Below are 25,437 nucleotides of genomic sequence, written 5' to 3'. Positions count from 1 at the left end.
AGTTAACTGCCAACATAGGCGCAATGCTGGGAGGCGAAAGGGGAAGGAGGGAAGAAGCTGCCTGCCGCTGACTGCAATCGGAAACCCAGGCGGCAGCCAAGAGCCAGAGAACCAAGCTGCCTTTGCTCGGAGAAGCCAGGCCTCCTTTGCCGGCTTCTGTGATAAGAGAACCTGGCTGCCTTTGCCGGCCCTGGGCCAGTAATGGGAGAAGCTGGGTGAGGCAGGGAAGAGGCGGATGTCTGCCTGGCTTCTCAGATCACTGATCACCAGTGATGGGAGAACGCCCAGAGGCGGGGCCAGAGGCCAGGCTGCATAGCTGCCTGGGGACACCATCTGGACCCCAGGGGCGATGCAGCCAGGCCCCAGAAGGAGACCCAGAAGGAGACCCAGGGCCCGGGGCTGAGTTGCAGCTGTGGTACGCAATCCAGTGCCTGGGCTGAGGAGACCCAGAAGGAGACCCAGGCGCCGGGGCTGTTTTTGCCGCTGGGGCACGCAATCCGGTGCCCAGGCTGAGGAGACCCAGGGCCCGGGGCTGCATCGCAGCTGGGGCACGCCATCCCGTCCGGGGGCGATATAGCCAGGCCCCAGAAGGAGACCCAGGCACCAGGGCTGTATCCCTGCTGGGGCACGCGATCCAGTACCTGCGCTGAGGAGACCCAGGGCCCGGGGCTGCGTCGCAGCTGGGGCACACCATCCGGTCCGGGGGCGATACAGCCAGGCCCCAGAAGGAGACCCAGGCCCCAGGGCTGTATCGCTGCTGGGGCACGCGATCCAGTACCTGGGCTGAGGAGACCCAGAAGGAGACCCAGGGGCCTCGCAAGAGGAGAGTCTCCATGGTCAGATGGCGTGGTGTCGGGACAGGAATAAAGACCCGAGGTGACTCAGATGTCTGGCCACAGGGTTAGACCAGCCAGCAGGGCCTTTCAGTTGGGACTGGGGTGGGGGTGGGGCGAGGGAGGCAAGCCGGAAATAGAGAACTACAACTCCCAGGAGGCTTAGCGGCCAGGGCCTGGGTGCCTGGCTGTGAAATCGGATGGGCTGTAGTTTCGCAAGCCACTTTAAACTAGAGGCTTGCAAGGTTGGAAGTTCTGCCTGGAGCCAGGGAGAAATGGAGCTGGAGCAGAGAAAGGGGTCCATGGCAGCTGTGGGCTTTGAGGAGTTCTCAGCACCTCCCGGCTGGGAGCTGGCGCTGCCTCCGCTGAAGGTGGTCACATCCTGGAGAGCGAGCTTGAGACCGAAGTGGAGTTCGTGTCTGGGGGTCTGGGCAGCTCCAGCCTCCAGGAGCGAGACGAAGAGGAGGAGGCAGCCTGAGGCCAGCAAGGGTGGCGCCAACAGGAACTCAATCACAGGAAGTACCGGGCGCTGGATCGGCGCTGCAGGGAGATTGAGCAGGCGAAGGAGCGGGTCCTGAACAGGCTCCATCAGATGATATAGAGGATAACATGGAGACTCCAGCAGGAGCGGAGGTTCCTCATGAAGGTGCTGGACTCCTACAGTGACAACTACCGGGCCAGCCAGTTCACCATCTTACTGGAGGACGAGGGCAGCCAGGGCAGAGACGCCCCCAACCCAGGCAACGCTGAGAACGAGCCTCCAGAGAAAGAGGGGCTGTCCCCTCCCAGGAGGACGCCAGCGCCCACAGAAGCCAGCAGCCCGGCCCCTGGCGAGGGGCCCAGCAGTTGGAAGAGGCGGCGAGTGCCATAGGAGGGGCACTGGGCAGGAGTCCCACTGACTCCGGAGCTGGCCCCCATGCAGATAAAGGTGGAGGAAGACTTTGGCTTCTAAGCCCTCGAGGCTCTGGACTTAAGTTGGGTTTCTCGGGGGCCAGACAAGCTGCTGCCCTACCCCACCCTAGCCAGCTCCCTCTTTGACTGACCCCCCAATAAATGGACCCGATGCAAAAAAAAAAAAAGCTTATACAGGCATGTTTATAGGATCAAATAGTATAAATATAGATGTAACAGGACAATAAAAAGAGAACCTGGCTATGATGATAACCTGAATGCTGCCTCTGTGTCATTCCTTCTTTGGGAACCCCTGGACCTGCTGGGGCTGGACCCCAACATTCCTCTTCTTATAAGGACTTCAGTGAGATGGGCTAAGGGTCCCACTGGAACTGCCACAATTTAATGTAATCCCCTCTTTAAAGATCTTATCTCCATATACAGGTACATTCTGAGGTTCTGGGGATTAGGATTTTAACATGCATTTTGTTGATTACCCAAATCAGCCCTTAACAACCAGCATGTTTCAGAAAGTAGATTCCTACAGGGTTATTTACCAAACATTCAGAAGTATTTTTAAAAGAGCTAAGCCCCTCGCCCACCGTGTGGGCCCCTCCCAGCGAAGAGCGAAGGCCTGGGTTCCGGGCACTGGAGGAAAACTGGTGCCAGCAGCCAGGGGAAGGGGTCCCCAAGGGGCCCCAGATTGCGAGAGGGCACAGGGTGGGCTGAGGGACCCACCCGAGTGCACAAATTTTTGTGCACCGGGCCTCTAGTAAATTAATAAGTGTTTTACTTATTTTCACTTAGCAAGAGAAAATAACCAAATTTAAAGCATGTATATGTATGGGAACTCTGAATACTTGAGACTCAGAGACCCCCACATGTAGGAGAGGTTCAGAGACAGAAAGGGTATTGAAGTATATGAGACATCCTGAGCTAGGGAGGAGGTAATGCACCTTGAGGGATTTCAAAGGCCATTGAAGGATGATAAGAGAACAGATGTTTAGTAAGTTTGCCCTGGCATTTGGTGTGTCAAGAAGTTTATCCCTGATAACCTTGTTTATGGATAAGTTCTCTAATTCAAATTCTAGGCATAGGGTGAAAGTTTCTGCTTGAGCCTGTGGCTAAAGTTGCCCTTAGCACCAACTAATCTGCATACCATAGAGGCATATCTTGGGGTGACTCATTCTGGATCCCCAGTTCCCTCTTCTGAAACTTTCATTCCAGAAGTTGGGTTGGTAGATTATTCTATATTTCATTAAACCAGTCTCAGTCTTGAGAAAGATAGTGTGGGGTTTTAGCCAAATAATTTTGAGAAGCATCAGTTTGAATGATAAGACACAAGTTTTTTTGCATCATCATACAACTTCTCAGGGTATCTTATATGCAAATACGAGTTTTGATGCTTAGTAGTTGTATATGGTAAGCAGAAATTTTCTTGTCCTACTCTGCTCTCCTTTTTGGGGAAGTGGGTATAAATATGGAGTATCTCGTGGGACCAATGGAACATACTTTGGTGAATACAAGTCTGCTTCCTGATACCCTTGGCTTTTGCTTACTGCTTCTCATTGTCTTTCTCTTTGTGTTTGTACTACTATGGCTCTATATGACTTTGTGTGTGTGTGTGTCTTGTATTTAAACTCTATGCTGGAAGACGTATCTAGTAATCTTATCCCCATATTAGGACATTATATTTGGGTAGAACTATCTCATAGACCACTGATCATTTGTCTTTGGATCAGTTGGACAAGGTACCTAGTTATGTCCAAAGTGGTAGGTTAATAGGACTTCTGGGGATGGTAGGGAGATGCTTCCTGTTTATTTTCTGTCTTGTCCAGTTGAATGTAAAGTTCCTGAGACCATGTATATCTTATTTATTGTTGTTTCCCCAATATCTTGCCATAGGAACTGATACATATTAGGTATTGGATCAGTATATTTTGAGCTTTTTAGACTGGCAAGCCCTTGTGGACATCCAACAGTAGGACAGTATATCTATTAGTTATATTGCATGGCTTGTCCATTATGGATGAGTTACTTTTTTCATCTTATTGTATCCTACAGTATCTTTGAAATAAAAATCGGCTGTGTCAAACTTTAAACATCCAAAGTGAAAATTAAGTTCTTTGGAATATGCTGTTTATCTGCTTAAAAAAAAATAATTTCCTTCTAAGATTCTTTTCAGATGTCACAGTCTTATTGAAACTATGATTTTTCTCACATTCTCATTCCATTCTTGGTGTTCCCTAGCACTTTGTACATTCATCTTTCAGCACATGCCTCACAGTATTGTTGCATTTTTTGTCTTTCCAGCCAGACTTCATTGAGGGTGGAGATGCTGAATGCAAGCTTAAATGATATGTGTGTGCAGTTAAGATCTTATCAAGCATTTAAAATAGCTGTTTCCTGGAGAGGGAAGGAGAGAACAGTAGAGAAGCAATCAGCATCTAGAAGAAGTTTTGGCATTTTTTAAGTGTAGGCTAGTGACAGAACAGTTGGGAATGAAATTCAGCTGTGATTACGACACTTAGTTTGGCACTTGGACATATACTATTTTATTGGCTTAATCTGACCCTCACAGTGTGCTGTGAGACAGCTGTGATCTCACTTTACACTTGATTAAGGCCACTAAGTAAGTGGTTTGTTCATTGTCACATTCTTCTAGTAAACAGTAAGGTGCTTATACAATGTTGAATGAGGGAGGAACTGGGTCTGACACCAGCTCATGCTGATGCCGCACTGTGCGGCCCAGCCTACCAACACCACATTGTGTTGGGATGGTGTGTTCTGGGTATGTTTTCCTCTTAATCTTTTAGGGGGATTCTGTGCATGAGAGCATGTTTCTATTTTTGAAACAGAAACCAGTGAGAAAGTATGATTTGTTAACAAAAATTGACTTTACACCAATGTTGGAATGTTTCTTTGAACTGTTGTTTAAATTTTAAGACATCAGTTGTCTTAAATGTCTTTTTACCCTAATTTCAAATGGCATCATAACCAAATGAAATAGTGTGAATCTCCTTTAGACTGTCACATTTCTTCATGATGCCTGCAGCTGCTTAATTTCAGTAGTTGGCTTATTTGAAAGTAGTTGTCATTTATAGTCAGGTTTCATAGAAATGATAAGTTTATTTGAGAACTCTGATTAAAGATCAACTTCTTATAAGCTTCCATTGAGTTGTTAGTGTTCCTTATAGTAGATAAAATGTTCCCTGTGACTCATTTATATTTCTTAATAAATGCATAGTGGGTGATACCTAAGTAGATAAATGTGGCAGGAGCTATAATAGTTTGCTCCCTTTATCATCTCAGATAAGTAAAGTTCCTAAATACACAGCTGGAGCTGAAATTATAGTTATGGTCAGTCATTAGGAGCCTCAGTGGGTTAAATGTCACCTCGTTTAAAGTATGTTACGTACAGTTTTTTTAGTTGATTCAACAGGTTTCGTTTTTTTCTAGCACTTGTGTTGGGCAGTCTTCTCACTGGAGATTCAGGAGTGAGCAGTGCTGTTGAAATTAATGTGAGAGAAAGCAAATTCTATCGTAGATTATTGATTGCCTTTAAAATATTGTTTGTTATTATTTGCAACCAAATCTCACATCTACTCCCAGCTCCTATAAAGAAGAGACAGTGGATCTTACTGCACATTTAAGAAAGTAACTGTCATGATTTGAGCCACCTTCTCACAAAATTAATTTAAAATATTCTAAACTCAGGGTTTCAATTATATAGATTAATAATTGCATGTAGATCAAATAATAAAATTCAGAACCTTTCATTTTAAAAGCTTAAAGCAAAGTTTCATATAAATGAAATTAGTCATTTTTCATGTTATAAAACCCATAGCTTATAAATAATAGGAGCCAATATTGATTAAGCACTTACTATTTGCCACACAGTGTTCTAGGCTCTGTATGTATTACCACTCATTTAGTTGTCACCACACCCTTTGTGGTAGATTCCTTATCCTCCTTTCATGAATGTGCAGATTGAGGCAGTTGGAAATTGTATCTTGTCCCTGGTCACATAGCTTGTAAATCATGGGTGGGGAATGTCCAGCCCTCGGGCCATATAAGGCCCTCAAAATCATTTGGTCTGGCCTTGCCAAGGTACTAGGCGTAAGTTAATTAAGTGTTACCAAATATAGCAGGCTACTTTTTAAGTTGATAATTTTGTATGGCACATGAATGATGTTATAAATAGCCAAAATAGCCCTTGGCAGAAAAAGGTTTCCCATCCCTGTTGCAAATAATGGAAATGCAATCAGAACTTCGGTTTTTGGAATCCAGATCCCAATACTGGTATTTACTTTTCTATAAATTGTATGCACTTTAAATATGTGGACATATCCTATATAATAAAAGCCTAATATACTAGGTGTCTGACCGTTTGACTGTTCGACCAGTCGCTAATATGCGCACTGACCACCAGGGGGCAGACTCTCCAACTGGTAGGTTAGCTTGCTGCTGGGGTCCTGCCAGTTGGGACTGTGTGAGATGGGCTGGACATGCCCTGGGGCCTTCCCACTCTCCCTCCCCGGCCCTGATTGTGCACCGATAGGGTCCCTCAGCCTGGCCTGCACCTTCTCGCAATCTGGGGGCCCTCGAGGGATGTCCACAGGCCAGGCCAGGCCAGGCCAGGCTGAGGGACCCCACAGGTGCATGAATCTGCGCACCTGGCCTCTAGTAAAAACATCTATCTTAAATATATTTAGTAATATAATTATCTGGATCTTGAGATAATGTAATCTGTGGCTTTCTTCCTCTTTTCTCTACTATTTGATATAATCTATTTTTTTAAAGAAATCTATATATATAAAAGGCTAAGTGTCCATCCATTCGACCGGTAGCTATGACGCGCACTGACCACCAGGAGGCAGATGCTCAATGCAGGAACTGCCATGACGCACACTGGCCATTTAAAAATTAATGGCACCACAGACCTGGCGCCGACAAATCAACATTCGGCTTCCCCCAAATGAGACACAGGCCCCACCACCACCCCAGAGGGACACCCCTCCAAATCACAGCCAACGCTGCCAAGACCCCATGGTGCAAAATGCAGCCCCCAGCCCAGCCCAGCCCAGCCCAAAAAAGGTTGCTGTGGGTGCCGGGTAATGACGACATGTAGGAACACCTGGCTTCCTCTTCCTAGCTACTAGCCTCCTTGGAGTTCAGCCCAGGAACCCAACTTGCTTTATAGCCAGGTGCAAACATTTTACAGTTTAACGAAATGTTTGTGAAGCATTTTCATGTGCCTCATCTCATTTGATCCTCACAGAAGTCCTGGATTAGGTAGATAGGAGACTCTTTAGAATTCTATTTTCTTTTCATTAGCCAGAAAATGGAGATTTAGAACGTTTAGAAACTTGACCTGAATGAAAAGAAGTAAGAAATGGTGGACCTTGAAAATGACTTTAGGTTTTCTCACTGCGCAGGATATAGTCAAATACTGCTGCAGTTAAATATTTTACCCTTTGTTCTCCCTTCATGATCTATAATAATAATCTGCTTCGTGTTAATATTTACTGCTGTGTTGCTGACAATTACCTGGAAGAGAAGTTGGGGTGCTTCACTGGGCTGGAAAAAGTTCAGCTAAATCAGAAAGCAGGTCTAATTAAGCAAGCTTATTCTATATCTATAAAAGGCTAAGCTGACTCACACATGCACAATAAATATAAAGCTCTTGTTGGCGCCAATTGAACATGTGTGTTTCGATCTGTCATTGTTGATCATGAATTTGGTTGACACTTCTATTATTGAGAAAGGGCGAATGGCAATATTAAAGTATTTCTTCTAATTAATTTCCTTTCAATGTGCACGAATCTGTGCATTGGAACACTAGTGTTACTATAAAAGGTTTAATAATAAAAGTTTCAGATTCTCCTTTGCAAGCCTTTCTGGCAAGAATTTCTTACCTCTGCTCCCACAAGGAGGAGGAAGAAAAGGGTAGCAGAGAGAAACAAGCCCTTGAATTGAGTTTCTGTGAAAACTATCTTTTGAAACTTCTTATCACAGTCATACTAACTTGAAATTAAAGTGTCTTTTATATCTTACTGTATTTTTATAGATACATGTGTGGGAAACATTAATTTTCACACACTGTATGAATTTACAAGCATACATTTTTATAGTGGGAGGACATTCATCTCGAGGATGAAAAAGTATGATGGCTTGTTCATTTTTCACTTGCAGTCCAGTGGCTGCTTACATCATTGCAGCGGCAGGAGGCCTGCGACCTGACCTAGCAGTTGGGCATTCCCAGGGGTGTGCATCTTAATTGGAAATGAGTCACCACTTTATATTTTGCCATTGATTAGACAATGAGCTTTCTTCTGTGGCTGTCAAAGGCCTTTACATCTCTGTTGATAGCAGCTTCTTAAATTAAAAAACAAAACACAAACCAAGACAAAAATATGTTATATCCATAGGGGCAGCTGATTCATTGTCCTGGTCTCATTACATAATATTTTAAAACTTTGTTCTAAAGAGTGAATGCTGTATCATTCTTGAGAAAGAGCATATCTTATAATGAGAAAAAATTTTATTCTGCACATATCACAGAACGAAAATCACACCTACAGCCCAGCCCATCTAATAGGATAAATTGTGTTAGGATACATTGAGTAGTAATGCTAATGATTTTCCTGGAGGGAAGTATACCTTGTAGATATGACATGAGCCATGTTGAGGAACTGAGGGAATCAGTTTGGGCATATTTTTATACATTTTAAAAATAAATGAACTCTTAGCACTTTACTTTTTAGTCCTTTTACATTTCTATAGAGCATCAGTAAAGCATAGCGCTTCTGTCTGATCATGCATTCATTTTAGAATTTATGCTCTGTATTGTTATAAAAGGTCAGAAAACAAATATACTACTTTAAGCTAAATAATGTTATTTAACATGATGCCCTTTATTTATAGTACTCATGGAATCTTGCTGCTTGAAATGTAAAGATACTATTTCTTTTTCCTCAGAAACGTGCTAAGGGACAAGTATTATTTGACAAAGTGTGTGAACATCTCAACCTCTTGGAGAAGGACTACTTCGGACTTTCGTTTCAGGAAAACCCTGAGCAGAAAGTAAGTGAAATTTCAGGTTTTTCTATATTGTCTTAGAAAAATACTGTAATTTTTTTTTTATTAGTGTAAAATTTAGCTTTAAAACAACATGTTTTTATTATGACACTAGAGGCCCGGTGCACGAAATTTGTGCACAGGGCGGGGGTGTCCCTCAGCCTGACCTGCCCCCTCTCATAGTCCGGGAGCCCTCAGGGGTGGGAGGTGACCAGTGATCAGGGGAAGACGATGCTCCCATCACACCTCTGCTGCTGCCACTGCCGGCAGCGCAAGCCTCGGCTGGCCCTGGCGGGGCTAAGGGGACTGGGAGTGTGGTAGTCAAGTCACTTAGCATATTCCCTTCTTATTGATCCTATGGAGGTGTCTGCCTGACATCAGAAATGTGTAGAGATTGTTTCTGCTCCAGGAATTTCCCAAGATACTAAGTAGGAGCATAAGAGTTCTATAATGACTCATGCTAATTCAAGGAACTTAAGGACTTTCCAGTTACATAGGTAAATTAAAGAGAGAAAAATTAACCAGTCCTGACAATTCACAGACTTAACCTGTAGACTTTTGTCTTAGTTCCGCCTTTTCTAACAAAGTACCTGATGGCTTATAAAGAACAGACATGTACATCTTATAGCTTAGGGGGCTGGGAAGTTCAAGATCAATGTGCCAGCAGATTCAGTGTCTGGTGAGGGCCCACTTCCTGGTCATACAGTGCCTTCTTGTTGTGTCCTCAGATGGTGGATGGGTCAGGGTGTTCTCCGAAGCCTCCTTTATATAATCCCATTCATGAGGATTCTTCCTCCATGATCTATCAACTCCAAAGGCCCCACCTCCAAATACTCTCTCATTGAGGATTAGGTTTCAATATATGAATTTTGGGGGTGGGGTACAAACATTCAGCCTCTAACACTTTCCTCATTGTTAAGAAAGGACTTTATCTCTTAGTATGTCACTTTCTCAGTCTTAGGACTTAGGTCTGGTGAAGCTATTGGGTATAGAAGAGTAAAGGTTTGGTCCAAGGTTGCAACCTAAAGTGAAGCCCTTTTAAGTCTGTAGATGGTGGTGGTGGACAGACACACTATGAACATTCTGACTGAGGATGCCCAGAGCACTTTGTCCCAGTGAAAGGAGTTCCTTTCTAATATGGAACATTCACATCATAGTCAATAGAACCGAACAGTTAGGAGATGAATATAGGCTATAACTTTTATTTACCCACATGCCATCATTGTTTGTATTTATATGTCCTGGTAATGAAAAACAGGATATAAGGATGATAATTATATATGCATTAAATTTTCTTAACTTGTTTAGTTTTAAATCCTTGATACGTAATTTGTGGTGTAATTCCACATTTAAAGTAAAGACAATTAAATTGCATGCCTGCTTGCTGAATAGTATGTGGGTGTTCTTATTAGACCTCTATTTAGAATATTTTTCTCAGAAGTAATAACATATTAGACATTTGACTAAAGAAACTAGGCCCTCTTTTTAGGCTTTACATTATAAGGTGGTTTTGATAATGTTTCCAATCATGCCCTTCTGTTGGCCCTCAAAGCTGCAAAAGAGAGAGTGATGGGAATTTGGCTATCATTGTCCACTCTTTTGAAGCAGGCCCTCACCAAATACTGAATCTGCCAGCACCAGGAGGGGCAGACTACTAAAAACAAGTAAGTGGATTGCTGTTGACAGTCCTGTGGAGATTGTAGATTTTACAATTGTGATGGCAAAATAATATATATATATTGATGTTTTTCTCTAATTGCCACCTGCAACCTAGGTATGATAGTGGAGAAATGGAGTATTAAAGGAGTTCCCACCTGGCTGGTATGGCTTAGTGGTTGAGCATTGACCCATGAACCAAGAGGTCCCGGGTTTGATTCCCAGTCAGGGTACATGCCTGGGTTTTAGACTCAATCCCTGGTGGGGGGTGGTTGTGCAGAAGGCAGCCGATCGATGTGTCTCTCTCAGCAGTGTTTCTATTGCTCTATCCCTCTCCCTTTCTCTCTAAAATCAATAAAAAATATATTAAAAATTATTTTATTTTTAAAGTGGTTCCAAGTTGGCTATGTTCATGGGGGTTATGGTAAGAAGACAAAAGATTTAGAAAACTGGAGATACTGATGAGAGAGTAATCAAGCTGATTATTCACAGGGTCAGGGAGGAACATTACTGAAGCTGAAATGGGCTGATAGGCTGGGAGAATTGGCTAGGGCCAAGGGATGAAAGACCAAAGAAGTTAAAGAGGAGGTACAGTGGGAATAAATGGGTAGAAAACTTAAAAGGAGAGGGGATAATTGCACCTGAGAACGGGATGATGAGGCCTAATGAAGTGGAGAGCTTTGTGTGATGACAAGACCAAGTGCTGAGTCATGAAAAGGATGGCTGAAGTGAAGAAGTTAAGGTCATCAAGGCAGAGAATATTAAGATATGGTTAAGCTTGGAGGTGTTCACCATAGTATTCTCATTAACAAAAAAATGCTAATGCTAAATAAGGATCATAATTCCTTGTTTACTTTGGAGTTTCTCTTATGAAATGGGAGATGAAAATGCTCACACATTTAGTCATACACTTTGTTATCTAGGCTTTTAGAGCATTGGGAGAATAAACAGTGGGTGACCTTTCTGAAATATTCACTTTTTAGAAAATTAATGTGTAAATGTAATTGGCAATATATTTAATTATTCATATATAACCTGTTTGTTTTTATAATTTTTGTATTGTATAATTTTGTTGTTGTTGCTGTTTTTTTTTTTTTTTAATCCTCACCTGAGAACATTTCTTCTGTCGATTTTTACAGATAGTGGGAGGGAGGGAGTTAGAGGGAGGGAGGAAGAGAAAAAAAGAGAGAAACATCGATTTGAGAGACACATCCATTGGCTGCCTTCCATAGATGCCCCAACCCGGGTGGAAGGTCGAACCTGCAACCCAGGTACTTGCTGTTAACCAGAAATTGAACCTGAGACACTTTGGTTTGAGGGCCCATGCTCTAATCACTGAGCAACACTGGCCAGGGCAAGTATTGTATAATTTTTCTATTCCTTCTTGCTTGTGTAGATAAAATTCAGTCCTTAAGACATCTAGGCAAAAGTACTCTTATTTTTCAAACATAGATTTGTATTGTATCCTATTTTTCTCAGAAAATTATTACCATTGTAACAACTCAGTTCAGTCCAATTTTCTTTGAAACTCATGCTGTTTCAACAATAGGATACTATAGGATACAGAAATTTAAACTGCTTTCTTTTTCATACTGAATAACATCTGTATTTTTAGAAACTTCAGTCACTTGCCATTTCACCTTTTTGTAAAGTAAAGGTGAGGGTAAAGCCATGGTTATTTGTGTGAAAAGTTTCCATGGAGAGAAAAATCTTAACTTTCTTTTGATTTAGTGTAGTACTGTGTTGGGTCTTTCATGGTTGAGACCTTGAGTTGGAAGCCTTTCAATTTACTCTAAGTATGAAAATCTATCATTATTTGTGTTAGAACTTTTTCATTTCTTTTGAGAACTCTTGTGTAAACTTTACTATGGAAAATGTCATTAAAAATATGTGGAATCAAGCACTTTGTTACTGCTCTTTTATATATGAAATTCCAAGTCCATGAAGTTCTCGTATTCATTTCTACATAGAACCATCAATAAGAAATTTGGACTTTCTTTAAAGGGGAAAAATACTATCTTGAATTTTTATGTTAATTAGGTTTGGCATCTGGCCCTGGATTATGATGTCATTTTGCTTCAAGCCATATTGAAAGAGGAGTTTATTAGAAGTGTAGTTGATATCCACAGCTAACTTTATGAAAATTGATTAAAGTGTTTGCCTCATAGCCAGGCTATTTTCCCCCAGCAACTAGAACTAAAAACTCAAATATTAACCTTTTTTTTTTTTGGTCAGATATAAACTATTAGTAAAAGTCTTTATTCAATCCAGTTACACCTTATAACACCACAGACAAAAGTTGAGTCACATTCTCCCAGATGCATAGTGAATGATTCACTGTAATATAGAAAGCCTGTAACTGTTCTGCTTACCACCAGTATTGGGTAGTGTTCTCTTAGATCTACTTTAGGCAAAGGTATAATAAAGGGGATCTGCTTTGGTGCTGTAACTTCTTAAGGGGAGATGCAAAATTACTCTTACACTTTTAACATTTGGTATTACAGTGTGAGTTGGGTTAAATTTAATTTCTCTCACATGGCCAAATTGACAAGCACCAAACGTAAGTGAGGAAGACACGGCTAGGCATTTTGAAGACTTCTAACTTGGGGATCTCAGCATCCAGTCTGAAGGGGAATTAGAGGATAGTTTCTTGAGTTGTTATCTAGGTCTAGTGTGGTGAGTGGCCCTGGACAGGCAGCTGCACACTCACACTGCTAATGGGACTCTGATAGGGAGGAGTTCAGAGAAACACTTAGATGTGGGAACACAGAAGCAGTGACATGCTAGGGCTTTCTGCAGGAAGCTGTCACCAATTAGAATATATAGCCAGTGAAGGCTGGGCATCTACCTGACAAGACAGGCAAAGCTATTTTCTCCCTACTTCCCCCTCCATCCAACTCCGCCCCCCCCCGCCCAGGCCCTCAGGACACTATTGTCTATGTCCATGGGCTATATATGCATATAAGTTCTTTAGTTAACCCCCCCTCCCCCCAGAAGGGATATATATACCAAAATTCGATGTCGATTTAATTTTATCATTGCAAAAAGAACTTATCTGTTAAGGACATTGGGCAAAGTAATTGGTCTTCAGGAAAAGAACTATCCTATGAGGTAGATGTTATAATCCTCATCTTGCACTTGAGGAAATTAAAGCTTAAAGAAGCCAAGGAATAAGCCCAAGTTCACACAAAAGTTGGTGGAAAGCCAGAATTTGACTCCATGTATTTCTGATTCCAAAGTCTATAAATGTGGCAGCCAAATCTTTAAAAAATGAGAATGATGCATCATAATCTATAACAGCCATTCTCAACCTGTGAGTCGCGACCCCTTTGGGGGTTGAACGACCCTTTCACAGGGGTCGCCTAAGACCACCGGAAAACACATATATAATTACATATTGTTTTTGTGATTAATCACTATGCTTTAATTATGTTCAATTTGCAACAATGAAAATACATCCTGCATATCAGATATTTACATTACGATTCATAACAGTAGCAAAATTACAGTTATGAAGTAGCAACGAAAATAATTTTATGGTTGGCAGTCACCACAACATAAGGAACTGTATTAAAGGGTCGTGGCATTACGAAGGTTGAGAACCACTGATCTATAATGATGTGTGTACATTTGTGTCATTCACTTTTTCCACCTTTTTGTGTCTGCTTCTTGATCCACCCAGCCTCCTCCTCATGTGTCAAAACCAAGAAGTTTATTATTTATTTGTTAAAGAGTTCTATGTCTATTAAATAAGCTTGTATTTCTTTCAAAAGTCATATTAAGTCATTTTTGTTTTTTTACTTATGAGTTTTATTCCTAGGCCATAAAATTATATCCCACTCATAATCTAAGTATTCATTGGATTTCATTATTTAAATAAAAATAAATTGATGAAATAATAGAATCTGTGGTCTTTTAAAATGACCACAACATTGGGAGGGTGGTGGTAGGAAGCAAGCAATGGGCAGATGTTAATCAACATCTAGTAACTACTGGTTGCTTAAAACTGTGTTATGGAGGATACAAGTAATATGGTCTGTCATGACCCTTGCTAAGTTGTACTGGGGACAACTTGGTGGGAATAGAACTTATAGTATGGAAGTGAGTGTGCTTAGCAAAGGGGATACCTGTTTAGCAAAGGGATAGGTGAATGAATGGAAGGGATCACTTCTGCTGCTCATACTTGATCACATAAGGTAAACTCTGCCCACTTAGTTTTTGGATAGGGGTCTTAATAATGTGGCTGGCAATGTTGTGGAAGGTGGCCTGAGAATGACACCGAGTCTGACTTTGGCTGGCTGGTGCATAGAAACTTGTCTCTCGTGGTCTAGTCTACAGACCTCTATTGACTCCATGCTGTGCAGAAGCTGTCAGGTAATTCATACAAGGGGTTGGTCTTCTGGTGAGAAGGGAAGTTGCCAAGTGGCTGGGACATTAAGTTATTCTGGGGGTCACAGGAGATGATGTTGCTTCTATCATCTTTCTCCTGGAACAGAGAGGCTTTTTTCCTTTCTCTTCAGTAGCAAAGCATCTAGATCACCTGTCACCTAATGAAGCAGGAGGTGTAGGAGGGGCTTTCTCAGTCTTTACATAGTTTCCCCTCCACTCTCTTTCTCTGTGTTAATGTTCTAAAGGATGTTTTTTTTTTCTTTTTGGCACTAGGCGACTCTGGTTCAGTTTGGTTTTTTTTTTTTTTTGCTGTAGTTGTTACTTCCTTGGATGAAATGCCCCAACACATTTGATCCTTCTTTGCCCCTCCCCCAGTCTCTCCTCTGTCTGGGCTAGAGACTGAATGATGTGTTTTTCTCATTTTTGTTCACTCATCATAGCCGGCCATTTGTGAGCCAGCTGTTGTTGGGACAGCAGCTGCAGGCCAAGGAGACTGAATGCCAGGCTCTTTTCTAAGAGGAGAATTAGAGCTTTCCTCAGTGTCACACTGGAGGTACCATTAGTTTCCACTGGTCCTTCTCATATTGGGCCACACAGCTGGGACACCAGTGATATGAAACTAGACCAAGCTCTGGTAGTTTTTTATTGAGAGGTTTGAATATAACCAGTGTTAGGACAGAGCCATGCACACCTTGTTGGGTCCTTGCTGCCCTGAGCGCAAGCTGTGACAGGTGTAGTGAAACCCACAGGGGTCTGTGCAGCTTTGCTTTCAAAGCATCCTGTTGTTACTACTTTCTTATTTTGTAAGTTAATGTCTGTTGTACTAATTCAATATCTTGTTGAGACAGTAGGCTATTATTTTCTACATAATAAACATTTTAATTGTTTGCTTTATGTGTCTAAATAAAATTCTGTTTAAATACAGGTATTATTTGGGGTACTTACAGAATGAATGAAACTTATTATACAGCCAATTATTTGAATTCAATTACTGTATCTCAAAAAATGTACTTGTTCTCTTGTGTTAATGAAGATAAAGTAACTCTAACAATGACTTGTGGATAAGGTGGGAGAAGTATAAAAAATAAAAACACATAAATTTTTTTAGATGGATCTTTTGCTTATAGCTTTGAAAAACAAATATTTAATGTCCTTAGGCTGCTTGAACTCAGTAGTTCAAGTTTGGTCTTTTCAGCTTTAAGATGTTATAATGGTTTCCTAGAATCTTTTTATGTTAACTTTCTCAAAGGGAAGTAGTAAGTGGAAAGAGAAACAGAGTTTTTTTATGATTATGACTCCCAACTTGGAATGAAGTTTAAACAGGATGCTACACGAAGACCAGGAAGGAAAGTTTCTGCTCCAGTTTGACAGTATTCTCCATAGCATTACATAGTTGCAGGGAAAGACAAAGTTTGAGGAGGAGGAGTTGGCTTTAGGAGTTGAGATAATTGTGTTTGATCGTAGTATATATACTCTTAACTAATAGTTCCCAGTTCACATTTTATTCTTCGTGAGCTGGAGCCAGTTGTTGAGCTGTCATTCCAGTGTCCACAGGGACTGTTTCCTGGCAGTTTAAAGACTAAAGACTGTGTGTGCCTAACCACTATACTGTACACTGGAAACGAATACAAAATAATATTGAGTGTAAACTGTAATTTAGAAATAAAAGAAAAAGACTGTATGTAGATATATTATCTCATCATTAGGATAGGTGTTTGATTTCATATCTCATAAAATGAAGCCCAAGAGACTCACCTTAAAAGTGTTGTAACATTTTATATATAACATATTTAAATACTAGTCAGTACTTACTCCAGTGGAATGCTAATAGGTGGAAGCTACTTCTAATAGGACTTTATTAAAACACTAGAGGCCCGGTGCATGGAAATTTGTGCACTGGGGAGGGGGGCGGTCCTTCAGCCCGGCCTGCGCCATCTCACAGTCCGGGAGTCCTCAGGGGCTGTCCTACTGGGAGCAGGCCTAAGCTGCAGTCTGGCCTCCCTCTGTGGGAGGTGACTGTGCTGGCCGATCAGGGGTTGGCACTGCCCCCATCACCCCGCCACTGCCCCCCGGCTTCCTTCTGTGGGAGGCGACTGGACAGGCCGATCAGGGGACAGTGCCGGCCGCCCCCATCGCCCCTCTGCCACCACTGGTTGCCCCCCCAGTCGCTGTTCCCTCCCTCTGCCTGCTGGCACGCACCTTGGCCGGCCTGGTGCTGCCTGCTCACTGGCCCCGCCCCCCCCGCCCCGCCCCCCAACTGGTCGTTCTGCCATTTGGTCGATTTGCATATTACACTTTTATTATATAGGCTATTTACATTTAAATAAGTATGTGAACTGTAAATGGTTCCATTTTGGACTCTGGGAAATTTCTTATGGGTTGATTAACCACTTTTTTCCTCTCCTGCAGAACTGGCTAGATCCTGCAAAACAAATAAAGAGACAACTGAGAAGTGAGTATTCAAATAATCATACTTTGAAGTTAATCTTTATATCTATCTTTAAAAAAGTTTATGGACTATAATAATAAGATAGTCATAGAATGATCAGCTCTATTTTGCATTTGTGTCTTATGGGAAGTGAAGGCTACTAGTGATATTTTTCTGGGATAATGACTACTTTATACAGGGCTTAGGGACTCCTGTATTGTCAAGAGGTTCTAGACTCACAGTCCTCAGTGTTTTCTCACAGTATCTACCACTTTGAAGTATATCTGACCTTTTTCTCTGTAGAAAAGAATGAGAAGCTGCTTTTCTGTAACTTTTATTATCTATGTAAATTTTACCCCAGGTAAATTTATTACTTTATCCACTTCATCTTGAAAGTGTATAATGAGTTTAATAAATAAGCATATCTCTGACCCAGAGGCTTATAGATACACTGTTTGTAGATGTGCTGGAGTGAGGACTATGGGGAGAAAATGTGTAGAAGGATCTTTTCAGTCCTCTAAGGTCATTGCCTTCTCTACTCCTTTGTCCCACGTGCCACTTAATGTGCTCTTTGAGTCTGGTTTTGTCATTAGTCCTGCTTGGCCCTTTCTTCCGTTTCCCCATTTGTTCTCATTGTGGACTCCCAAAGTGACGTTCAGTGTCCCATCCTAACTGGCTTCAGTTTCCTCTGTGGGTTCTGCCTCTGCAGGTTGACTGGCCTGTGGCTGGCTTTGCCATATCTGTGCCAAGAAACATTCTTACCCACAGAGAAACCTCTCACAGGAAGTCAGTACTTAATGTACTGCAGGGTCGGTGAGTGACTGAAGCAGAAAAGTTAGGGAGCCACAACAGCTGGAACTTTCAGGCAGGAGAATAGATTTCTTAGAGCCTCTGGGCCTGTGGGCCGGAGTGAAACTGAGTGCCAGTGCAGAATGGCCTTTGTGCCCTGGGTTCCATTCCCTGCCTTTACTGTTCCTGACATCAGAACACTGGAGCCAGCCTTCTGTTCCTGCCCGCCTACCTTCTGTCCCACTTTAGGTTCTCCACATTTTTCTTCACTTCTTTCCTTTCTCTCTCAAATTATTAATCTCTTTGGTAGTTTTTCTATCATTTCTACTCTCTTTTTCTAACCCCCTTTTCTGTTCTCAGTATATCTGTCTGTCTGTCTATCTATCTATCTATTTGTCTGTCTATCTATCTATATCTTATTTTTTCTACTTCCTCTCCTTATAGACTCATCTTTCTTTTCTGTTATTTATATCTTTAATTACAATGACCCTTCTGATTTGCCCAGGACTGAGAAACTTAGGGGTCCTCAGGATGTGGGACTTGAACGATAATACCTGGACAGCCCTGGGCAAACTGGGATGATTTGACTACTACCCCTGGCTTTCCATTCCAGCATTTCCCCCTTCATCCCTTCATCCCTTCTCCCTCCCACCTCCCCCCTCTCCCTGCATTTATTATTTTGGTGTTTAATCTGTGTATGTTTGCTTCATGATGGAGAGGGAGAGGGGGTTAAAGAAAAGGAGTAAAATGAGACACAGATACATTATGCTGACATTATGGAAGACATTGCACGAGGAAACATTGGAGATTTCCCTGTCCTGTCTACAGTTACTACTTGCTCTAAAAGGTGCACGAATTCAGAAAGGCACAGATGCTTGCTTCTTTCACTTTCTCTGAAGTCAGACCTGCCAAGTGACCCACACAGGAGAGAGCAGGATAACCTCTGAAACATGATTGATGTTCCATCGAGTTGTTTCCTATGGTTTTGTTTGGTTATCTTTATGTGCCACTCATTTTAGAGTCATGGAGATTTTCTAACTTTTGAAAGGCAAGACTATTGCTAATTATAAGTCACTAGAGGCCCAGTGCACGAAATATGTGCACTCGGCCTGGCCTGCACGCCCTCGTAATCCGGGACCCCTCGGAAGATGTTGACCTGCCAGCTTAGGCCTGATCCCTGTGCCTAAGCTTGCAGTCAGACATCCCTCTTGCAGTCCGGAACCCCTCATTCCTTACTGCCCATCTGCTGTGGAGAAGGGAGAGGCTCCTGCCACTGCTGCTGCACTTGCCAACCCTGAGCCCAGCTTCTGGCTGAGCGGTGCTCCCACAGGGGGAGCGTACTAACCACTAGGGGACAGCTCCTGCGTTGAGTATCTTCCCCCTGGTGGTCAGTGCTTGTTATAGTGACCGGTTGTTCCGCTGTTCGGTCAATTTGCATATTAGGGTTTTATTATAGAGGATGGTCTTATGTTTTGATTATTTGTGAAATTTTTAAAAAGTTATTTCAGGACTTTTGCCCTTGTGGTTTGGCAAGAGGAATGATAGTAACAAATAGGCTTTGACTCTTTCAGACTATTGTTGCTGGTTCCCTAACTGGAACCCTGTACTGTCCCAATCATGAAAGCAGGCTGTGGAACTGAAGTTTTTCTGTTGGATTTTACTTCTGGCTTTCTACTGGTATTAAAATGGACAACAGAACTGCTTGTTCTATCTTAGCCCAGCCTCTGCTAGGATTTATTGTTATTCAGTTAACTGGCAGTTAGCAAAGGTAGAAATTAATCTTTTTAGTTACTTTTGACAACTGACAACCTAATGGTTCCTGTGTAAAATGTATTTTAAAATCTTTATGTTTCAAATGTATACAAATAAAACTATGTAGATAATAAGACTAAGGCTTAAGTATGAACAATTAATATATGAACAATTCATAACTAGGTTGACTTTATATGTAGCTAGGTAAAAATTAGGATAATAATAATATGTAATGAAATGAAACGTAGCATTATTGGTGCATTTTATCAATGTTAGAATTGGAAATATATCTTAAAATATGTGTTCCATTAGAAATGTATCCCTGTAGTCATGTCTAGGCAAGCATGTGCTAGTTTTAATACCTAGAAAACAAATAAGTAGGATCCATTAAGAACTGATGATTCTATGATGACTGTTAATTATGGGTTAGCAGCTGAAGAAGTGCATGTGCGTCCTAGCCAGCATGGTGCTCCAGGCCAAGAAACATGTGTCTCTCCATAGCCAGGAAAGTTCCTTTGTGATATTTGTAATGTGTAAAGCAAAACTGAACTTTTTTTCTTAAATTCAACAGAATTGATTTTATTAGTAGAATATTACTGTTTTGAACCAAAATCCAGCAAAAGTTCTGATGTGTTCACAGTAGCCATTAGTTAGTATAGTTAGTATGCTGATTATTGGCAAGAAAAGGCAAAATGACACATTGGACAAAAGAATGGGAGTCAAAAGAAATTTTTCTTCAAGTCTGTAAATTAAAGCAATGTGTATGAAATGAAATATTGCACACTTTTTTATTTTAATTTGGAAATACTACGAACTTCGAGCACAACTCTAAATTCAGGCCATTGAAATTATGTGGATCCCTTTGGGAAAATAATACCTTCCCTCGTCCCAGAGTTGTGTGTGTTTTTTGTTTGTTTTTAAAAGCCACCTGAAGCGTGCTATATTGAATGGTTAAATGTTAATGTATAAATAGATGTTTAACTTTTAATGTCATTTATGACATGGTTGATATAGTTATTCTTTTTGACACAATACAGCAAAGTATATGTTACATATAGTGTACTTAGAAAACCTGGGAAATAATTTTATTGTTTTAAAGTATTGTGACATTTACCACTATCTCCTTTCTTTGGGATTTCTTTTAACACTTCCTTCAAATAACCCATAAATAATTACCTGCATAGTTGTAGTGATCACTAGATCATTATCCTTCTTCCCCCAACAGTGTAGAAATCTTAAAATGCTTTTTTCTTTAGAGGGTGGAGAATATTTGGTATCTAGAAATTCTGGGGTTAAAACAAATCTTATCTCAGAACTATTCCATGGAAGTTATATTAAAATTTTTACATAATACATCACCATACAAAACATTTGTTGAAGTACCAGTAAACATTTATTTAAAAATGTGATCCTATTATTCTTAAATGTTGGGTTATTTATGTAATTGATTTTAACTTTATTTCTTATGTTGTCTTATAAGTGATGTTTTCTTTAAATTAAAAAGTGAAGTTCTCTAAACTGATTTATGCAGGAACTAGTGTACAGTGTTTGACGTAGAACTTTAAGTTTTATGAAAATAGCCAGGCCAGCATGGCTCAGTGGTAGAACATCTACCTATGAACCAGGAGGTCACAATTTGATTCCTGGGCAGTGCACTTACCCGGATTGCATGTCCAATCCCCAGTGGGGGGCACACAAGAGGCAGCTGATCCAAGATTCTCATTGATATTTCTCTCTCTCCCTCTCCCTTCCTCTCTGAAATAAATAAAAATATTGAAATAAATAAATAGTCATTCTGTTGGTTGGATGAATAACCATGATTTAATAATTACAGATCTTCCCTGGCTGTTCACTTTTAATGTGAAGTTTTATCCTCCTGATCCTTCTCAATTGACTGAAGATATCACCAGGTATTTCATATTTACATAAAAAAAGAACCTTTCCTTATTTATTTCTGTGCCCTGAGGTAATGGTTATAATTTCATTATTCGAATGAAAACATTTTTTCTTAGGTTGAGTTTTAGAAGTACCTTTGGAAGTGGATGTTCCAAAATAGTTTGAAAGGTTGCCAGTTTGAAAAATTTTATTTACTTTTCTTTAATTTATCTTTATATTTGAGTAATGAAATATTTTTAAAAATATTGCTGGCAACTTTATTTCCTATGTTATACTTTAAAAATCATTGATATTTAATATTTCACATTTCAGTAAGATAGTTCTTATTATACAACCCATTTGTTCCTGTGAACTAATCTCATATTACAAAGGTAATATAAGGGTAGAAAATGAAATTATTTTTAAAAGTCAGTTGAACTGTAGTTTTTTGTTGCCCCAAACAAATAATAAGGTACGCTTTCTTATGTAAGAGCCAATAGTATTTCACTTCATCTCCTCTGAGATTGTCTGGAATATACAAACATATGCTTAAATTACAAATACAAGATTCAGTTTAGGAGCAAGACAGCATTTCCTGATTCTGAAAGTGGCTGAGTATTTGAATGGTAACCAAGGAACATTCTTGTATCTGCCTGTGCCTTCATGTCTTAGCCCTATTCAACTGGGTACCAGTGGTAAGACTTCTTAGCTTTAGTAAGAGTAAGTCGATTAGGTGATTTGTCTATATTTTTAAAAGGTTATTTACATGGCCAAGGAACACTGTTCTATACAGCAGGTCCTCGGGTTACGTCGGAGATCCGTTCCTACGGTACCACATAACGCGATTTTTGCCGTATGTCGGAACCCACCTACATGAACACCTGTCACTCACATGGAGCACATACACAGCAGTAATGAAGTGAAACAGTAAAAAAAATTTAAAAGAAAGATAACAATTCCTGACCTTCACTTGTGGTAAATAAATAATAAAAACATAAAGCACATATGTACATACGTCGAAATGACGGATTTTTTTTTTTTTTTATAAATAAATGGGAGATGACGACATAACCACGGAATGACATATGTCGAGTCTGATGTAACCCAAGGACTGCCTGTATATATGTGTGTATGTATGTATGTGTGTGTGTCTGTGTACTTTTAGAAAACTAGAGGGTCTTATTGGAAGACTCTGCTTTTGATTCTTGTGGGCCAGTGTTGTCAAATATCAAGTTGTGTAGGAATGCTTAAGAGAGTGTGTGATATCCATGTAAAATAAGAATTATGGAGATATCTTTCCAAGATTAGATTAAATAACAAGATTTTTTTCCCTTTAGTACTTATTGCTGAATAAGGATGTACTGGTACTAATTAAGTTGTGATTGAATTAGCTTCAGCTAGTAAATAATAAACAGTAGCTTTTGTAACTGCACAGTGAGCTGTGTAGAGTTGACAGGTTTGCAGTTATAAGCTACAGAGCCTCACTGCAGGAGTGCCTTTAAACAGTGCAAGTAACTGGGGCTTTGTGACCCAACACCTCAGTACATGCACTGCTCCTTGCAGTATTTTGTTTGAGGATGATAATTCTTGGGGTGATTGCATCTTATATCATCAGTACTTTCTTTTTCCTTTCAAATTGGGCTTTAACAGTCTCTCTGTGTATAGGGGGAGGAATGATATAGTTTAGTGGGCTAACTAACAGCCGTGGCAGTGCAGCCTGAGACCAGCCACCTTGCCTGTATGTGTAACCTGGTGGCCTGCTTCTCATGTTTGAAATCTTCACCACAACTTGAGTGAACATTTAGAAGGCGGGTAAGCTTTGGAGGATGGCAAAAACAGTGTTCAGAATAATGTTTAAAGAATGCTTTTTCCTGCAGTGTAAATTTCCCAAGTTGGGAAATTCAGGGAGCTGTTGCAGTTTTTATTGGAAGCTTTTTGTACTTCAAACTTAAGCTTTGAAATCACCAATGAGAAAAGTAGAGATAGTGGAAAAAGTAGAGCTAATACTATAAAAGGGAGCAATAAGATTTTAGTAATAGATGGAATCTTTTTGGATAGGCCTTAAAACTGTCAAAAAGTGTGGAGAAGTAGCACTGTTCTTGATTAGCCTTAGAGAATTGAAGGATAACCTGGATCATTGCGGGAGGGGAGTGAGGTATATCTGTAATAGGGTCAACAATAAAAATGAATTTAAAAATGAAAATAAAAATAAGTACAGTGATACTCATGCTGTTCTGGGAGTCAAGGAAACATAATCCTCCTTAGAAAGAGAGCTTCTGCAATGCATAAAAACACTCAGACTGCAGTGATAGTGAGACAACTTTCATTCTCAGAAAATTATTGAGCACTCACCATGTGGCAAATACTTTGCCAGCTGTGGGACTGTGATGATGATAGAGTCTCTGGCCTGCCTGACAGATGTGTCCAGTAATCCTGGTTGAACTGAACTGTGTGATGGCTGATAGCATGTGCTGGGTCGTGCTCTGTGACTGAACAGCAGTGAGGCCTGGCTGAGAGGCAGTGCAGTGCGCCTGTTTGAATGTGTTCGGGGAGGATGAGAGGAGGTTGGGGCAGGGGCACTAAAAGCCATGCTAGGCAGAAGTGTCCACATGAAGGTGGCTACCTGCCAGTAGGAATGGCAGTCACTAACAAAGCTTCTGAAATGAGAGCCATTTAGTTTGGAGTGGTCGTTAGTAACCTTAGCAATTGATTACATTTGAGCAATCAGGCTTTAAAATGTCACCAAAAGGAGTTTGATAGGGTGCCCCCCAAAAATCCTCACAGAATATAAATAGTGGTAGAGCTGCATAAAACCCACAGGTCTGTTTCTCCATGTTATTTAGTAAAAAACCAGAATCTTTTATAACTGTGTGGTAAGCTACTTGGTACATGGAATACTCCTATCTAATAAAAGAAAAACATGGTAATTGGCGTACGACCGCTACCCTTCCCATTGGCTAATCAGTGAGATATGCAAATTAACTGCCAGCCAAGATGGCGGACAGCAGCCAGGCAGCTTGAAACTAATATGAGGCTTGCTTGCTTCAGTGACGGATGAAACCAACGTTCCCCGCCTGCCTTGCCGTCCTCTGAGCCTGCAGTTTAAAAAACATTGTAACAAATATAGAAGCGAAACAAAACCCCAGAAACCTGCTTTCAGCGAGCCGGGATCTCAGAGCTGGAAATGATACAGAGTTTCGATTATAGAACCTAAACAAACCAGATACGTGCTTTCAGCAGCGGATGCCTAAGAGCTGGAGCCTCAGAGCTAAAGCTGGCCCAGAATAAAAAAAAGAAAAAGAAAAAAAGGAGCAGTTGGGAGCTTCAGTCCCAGCCTGAAAACAGCCCTCAGCCCCTCACCCAGACTGGCCAGGCACCCCAGTGAGGACCCCCACCCTGATCCAAGGGTGGGGACCCCCACCCTTCAGGGCAAACCAGCTGGCCCCTACCCGTGCACCAGGCCTCTACCCTATATAGTAAAAGGGTAATATGCCTCCCAGCACTGAGATCAGGAGAGCCACGAGGCCTCCTGGCACCGGGATCAACGTGACAGGGGGCAGCGCCCAAACCCCCTGTTCACCCTGCAGCTGTGTGTGTGACAGGGGGTGGGGCCACAACCTCCCTATCGGCCCTGCTCTGTTCCTGACACAGGAAGGCACCCCAACCCCCTGATCGGCCCTGCTCTGTGCCTGGTAGGGGGGAGCTCCCAACCCCCTGATCGCCCTGTGGCTCTGTGTGTGACAG

At 41.4% G+C, this 25,437-nt stretch overlaps 1 protein-coding gene across 21 annotated transcripts in view; it reads left to right on the top strand.

Annotated features, from left to right (window-relative positions):
- EPB41L2 (erythrocyte membrane protein band 4.1 like 2) overlaps window positions 1-25,437 on the top strand; it is a 195,835-nt gene that overhangs the window by 113,083 nt on the left and 57,315 nt on the right. For all 21 annotated transcript variants that reach the window (XR_009453399.1, XM_059700329.1, XM_059700326.1 and 18 more), the window contains exons 4-6: window positions 8,706-8,810; window positions 17,259-17,301; window positions 21,653-21,728. Coding sequence is in view for 20 of the 21 variants with exons in the window: in XM_059700329.1 (XP_059556312.1) it covers window positions 8,706-8,810; window positions 17,259-17,301; window positions 21,653-21,728 (224 nt within the window). In the remaining variant the exon portion in view is untranslated. The remainder of the gene's footprint in view (window positions 1-8,705; window positions 8,811-17,258; window positions 17,302-21,652; window positions 21,729-25,437) is intronic.

This window comes from Myotis daubentonii, chromosome 6, assembly GCF_963259705.1.
Source record: "Myotis daubentonii chromosome 6, mMyoDau2.1, whole genome shotgun sequence".
Taxonomy (NCBI): domain Eukaryota; kingdom Metazoa; phylum Chordata; class Mammalia; order Chiroptera; family Vespertilionidae; genus Myotis; species Myotis daubentonii.
Note: the sequence above shows the minus strand (reverse complement) of the source record. Positions and strands in the feature narration are given on the sequence as shown.